The sequence below is a fragment of the Aplysia californica genome, unplaced genomic scaffold (genome assembly GCF_000002075.1).
Source record: "Aplysia californica isolate F4 #8 unplaced genomic scaffold, AplCal3.0 scaffold00001, whole genome shotgun sequence".
Lineage (NCBI taxonomy): Eukaryota > Metazoa > Mollusca > Gastropoda > Aplysiida > Aplysiidae > Aplysia > Aplysia californica.
In genome coordinates, this window is record NW_004797271.1 from 1,132,477 (window position 1) to 1,137,161 (window position 4,685).

At 42.1% G+C, this 4,685-nt stretch overlaps 1 protein-coding gene across 1 annotated transcript in view; it reads right to left on the reverse strand.

The window, feature by feature from the left end:
* The window catches only part of LOC101857153 (ATP-binding cassette sub-family A member 2), a gene marked incomplete in the record, with an annotated part of 66,441 nt that overhangs the window by 21,890 nt on the left and 39,866 nt on the right, over positions 1-4,685 (reverse strand). Inside the window, 5 exon segments of the mRNA XM_013079980.2 lie at positions 425-811; positions 1,194-1,306; positions 2,273-2,456; positions 2,955-3,245; positions 3,910-4,106. Coding sequence (XP_012935434.1) covers positions 425-811; positions 1,194-1,306; positions 2,273-2,456; positions 2,955-3,245; positions 3,910-4,106 — 1,172 coding nt within the window.

Consider the following 4,685-nt stretch of genomic DNA (forward strand, 5'->3'; position numbering starts at 1 on the left):
CAAAACAACAAAACAATTCCTCACACAACTACATTCTGAGAGTAGGTAACAGTTAAGACAGAAACAACAACCCCCCCCCACACACACACACACTGACCACATCTTAGAGTAACTAACGATGAACGAAACACTCCATCACGCTAACCAAATCTGTGAGGGGAGCAGCTAACGGTCAAGATAAAAACAAAACCCCCCCCCTCACTGTGCAGATCTGAGAGTAGGTAACAGTAAACAAAACACTCCACATCACACCAGTCAGATCTGAGAGAAGCAAACACTTAAGACAAAACTACAAAACACTCCACATCACACTGACGACATCTTAGAGTAGCTAACAATTAACGAAACACTCCATCACATCAACCAGATCTTAGGGTAGCTAACAGTTAAGACAAAACAACAAAACACTCCACATCACACTAACCAGATCTGAGAGTAGCTCCTCCGCCCACACTAGCCATGTTGACCATACTCGCACTTCGGCTGCGCGGCCTGCCGCCCGGCACGCGTGATGGGTCCACGCTGAAGTCTTCCAACACCACACCTCCTTGCCCCCCACTCAGAAGAGGCACGTCGTCCGAATCACACTCCCACTGATCATCATCATCATCACCACCCACGCCAGCAGCTCCACGGTTCTCTGCCACACCACCAGACGCCCCGAACAGTGTGGGAGAGGACGTCCTAGCTGCGTGCTGGTGCTGATGTCCTGCTGCCATTGGGGGGACGGCGGGGTAGGCTGGGGGGTCGTCGCTGTGACTGTGGGCGTGTTCTGGGCTGAAGCTTTCCAGAGGTTTGGAGTCCTCCAAGCCTGATCGTGAAGGAGGAAAGCCAGTATGAAAGATTGTAAATGAAATTTTTTCAGCAAGACTTTTGGGTCACTTGCAACACCATAAGGTCATATATAAATGCCCAAAATTAGAGGAGTTACAAGAGAGTAATAAACACAGAAAAGAAGGTGGAGATATTGGGACGATAGATGTTTGATAGGAAAGAAGGAGAAAACCACATTAGAGCACCCACCAACCACCAGTGTAAATGAAGAGGCTATATGTAAAATGGGAAAGGTCAAAACAGGGACAATGTGAGAAAATCAAATTTTAAAGCTGGAAGACTCAAACTTCATTTCTGCTCCTCTGGTGGTTATTTTTGTTTATGGTAAGTGTGATCATTTTTATCTTGCAAGGACTTACCGTCTTCTTCTATGTAAGCTGCTTCTGTGACCTTGAGAAAGATTTCCTCGAGGTTAGTGTCCATCACGCCATAACTGCTGATACCCAGCTCACTCAGTGAATTGTCCAGGTTTCTGTGACAACGAATGAGAAAGTAAGTCAGAACAACAGGTACGAGAACAGAATACAACAGGAAAGAACACAGGACATAAAACAGCTGAGAAGTAAATACAGGTAAAGAAACAGGTTATAGAATCAGGAGAGCAAAGCAGGCCAGTGAAACTGGGAGCAAAAAAAAATTAAGTGGTCTCGCAAAACAGTTCATTAATGTCATTTGTGAGGCATCGTGGTAAAATCAGGCGCTCGTTAAAATAATTAAATCAAAGAAACTGGCATTTTTCTGTCTGTTTGGTAGTTTTGATTGAATTTTTGTTTTTTTACTCAGCAGCTTTAAGGTCCACTTACAAACACATTTCTACTTGGATTTTACTGAAAAATGTTGATTCAAGGCACAAAAATGTAAATTTGCAGTTTCTAATGACTCTCAAGCTTTGGAAGTCGCCAACCTTCGGAGGCAATTTTCTCGCTAATTTTACCTCTGAAACCAGGCGACCTCCAGCTCCTTTAATTGCAAATATCTCGACTTCTATTCAAGATAGGTGAGTACTTTTTATCCAAAAGCAAGACAAATGAACAAGCTTTAAAGTGATACTAGATCTAGTAACTCCACATGTCCAAAAATTGACGAGCGCCTGATCCCACCACATTGTGACACATAGTTTTTTTATTTCAGTACAGAGAAACATACCAACACAATAATGGACATTAAATGCTGGATTACCATCATGGATCATCATTACAAATTATCTTTGTGGATTACCATCATGTATCTTCATTACAGATTATCCTTGTGGATCATCATTTTGGATCATGATGAGGAATTATTCAAGTGGATTACCACCATGGATCATCATTATGAATTATCCTTATGGAATACCATAATGGATCAGTAGTATAGATTATCTTCACGAACTACCATCCCGGATCATCATTATGAATCAGCAGTACGAATTACCCTCACGGATAATGACTGTACTCACGTGAAAAGTTTCTCGAACCCGCCCTTCTTGGCCTCCTCAAAGGGCAGGACGTAGTGCAGCTCTCTGGTACTCTCCGACACCAGGTAGCCGCTGGACACGTACTTGGTCACAAACTTGGTCACTCGGCTCTCCTGGCACACCACGGCCGTCTGCGGCTGACCTTTGACCTTACTCCTCTGATCACCTGGAAAATTAATTGGGGTTTGGGGGTTGTTTAGCTTACCTGCTGGAAAATTAATTGGGGTTGGGGCTCGTTTAGCACACCTGGCAAATTACTTGGAATTGGGGGTCGTTAAGCTCACCAGAAAATTTAATGGTTGGGGCTCGTTTAGCTCACCTGGAAAATTAATTGGGGTTGGGGGCCGTTTACAAATTAACTGGGTACCGAGTTAAGAGAAGCACACCCATACAAGAGTTATTTAGCGCAGGGAAAGAAAAAGGTAGAAAGATAGAAACAAAAGAGGAAAAGAACAGAATAGAAGTAGGACTTAACAGTACTGCCCTCAACCACCCATTTTAAAATCAAAATTATATACCCGATGTTGAAGTTTAAAGTTAGAGGTATATGTACCAGGATAACGTTTGGGTCATTACAAAATTGTGTACGTCATTTTTTTTTGTTGTTCTGAGCGAACTTAAAAAAACAGTGCTTACCAAAGCCAACCTTATGACCCCCTCTCACCTTTAGCTTTCGCACCATCGCCATCATCATCATCACTCCCAATATCAAGCAAGTCCTCGTCCTCCTCATCATCAGTAGGGTTGTCTTCACCATCATCTTCATCCTCCTCCTCCTTGCCAGAGTGTGGCGGTTCTACCTTGGACAAGGTGAGGTGGTACCCCTCCCCGACCACATTCTTAAGGAAGACAGAGGACCCGCAGCACTTGAGCTCTCCATTCGAGATGATGGCGATACGGTCACCGAGAAAATCTGCCTCGTCCATATGGTGGGTGGACAGCAGGATGGTGCGACCTGGGGATTGGGGTTGGGGGTTAATAGTTAAGAATTTCAATAAATCGATAAGATTACATAACATAAGGTAAGGTAAGGTAAAGTAAGATAAGATAAGATAAGATAATTCAGATACAATAAGATAGAATCACCCAGGAAATCTGCCTTACCCAACCACACACACAATCTCCTGCCTTTCTTGAATTTGACTTGAGGGTTTCTGATCATCCTCTAACTAAATACACAAGTTCCGCCATTCTTTTCATACTCTTTGATATCATTACCAATCCTCCTTAAACTTGACCAGCAGATCCCAGATCTCCCTCTCGACGTACACATTACACTACCTCATAATTACAAAGTTCTATCTGACATTTTTGGCCGTTTTGAGTTACTAAGACCATGGGGTCAGAAAGAAACCAAATGTTCTATCTGCTCCATCAAAATCTTCAGATTTTTTGGAGTCGTTATCAAGATATTCAAAGAATTGTATTCGAAAGAGCTTGGCATAATATGAGAAACTTCAAATTTTTAACATAAAATATCTCAAAACTAGGTGCTGACGAGACGGAACTTTCTAATTCTGAGGTAGCGGCAAGTCTCCTTTTTTTTTGTTCATCCTCCCCCCATTTCACCATCAAACACTCGACAAACCCACACAACCACAAACACATGAGCCCCCCACCTTTCTTAAACTTGACCAGCAGATCCCAGATCGCTCTCCGAGCGTAGGGGTCAACACCAGCCGTGGGCTCGTCCAGGATGACCGTCCTTGACCCTCCCACAAAGGCGATGGCAACGGAAAGTTTCCGCTGCATCCCGCCGGACAGACAGTCTACACGCGTGTTCCGTTTGTCGGGTAGTCCCAAGTCATCAATCATTCTGGACACAAAAAACAAACGAGTATTTATGAGCATAAGAGTCCTTCACAAAGCACAATTTGCTTGAGTAATCAAAAACAATTAAAAAATACAGCAGTACCAGAAGAGCAATGACAATATCTTTACATCTCCTTCGACAGCACCATTAACATCATCATCATCATCATTATCATTTCTTTATTTTCAACTACAACTTATGTTTTGTCTTTTTATGTCTCTTTGAATGATTTAAGAACAAATTCCTGAATGACATCAGGTCTAATATAGCTGCATGTATTTTTTCAACTAACTGACAGCATTTGGCATTTTAAAAAAGGATTTGACAAGAGTTTGAGTTTGAGTAAATCAATAAAATAACAGCCACCTAGTGCACGGAAAAAGTAAGACAGAAACAACAGAGGAAATTTCCCAATAAAAAACAAAAACAATTCTAAAAAAAGGTAATGGTTAGGTTTAACATTTCTGCATATATTTTTTTGCATTTTGGCATCTTAAATAAAAACTGGACATTGGATTTTTTAAAAAGAGAAAAAAAAGTAGAGACAAAAGTAGAAACCAAGATATCGCCCCCCTCCCCCCC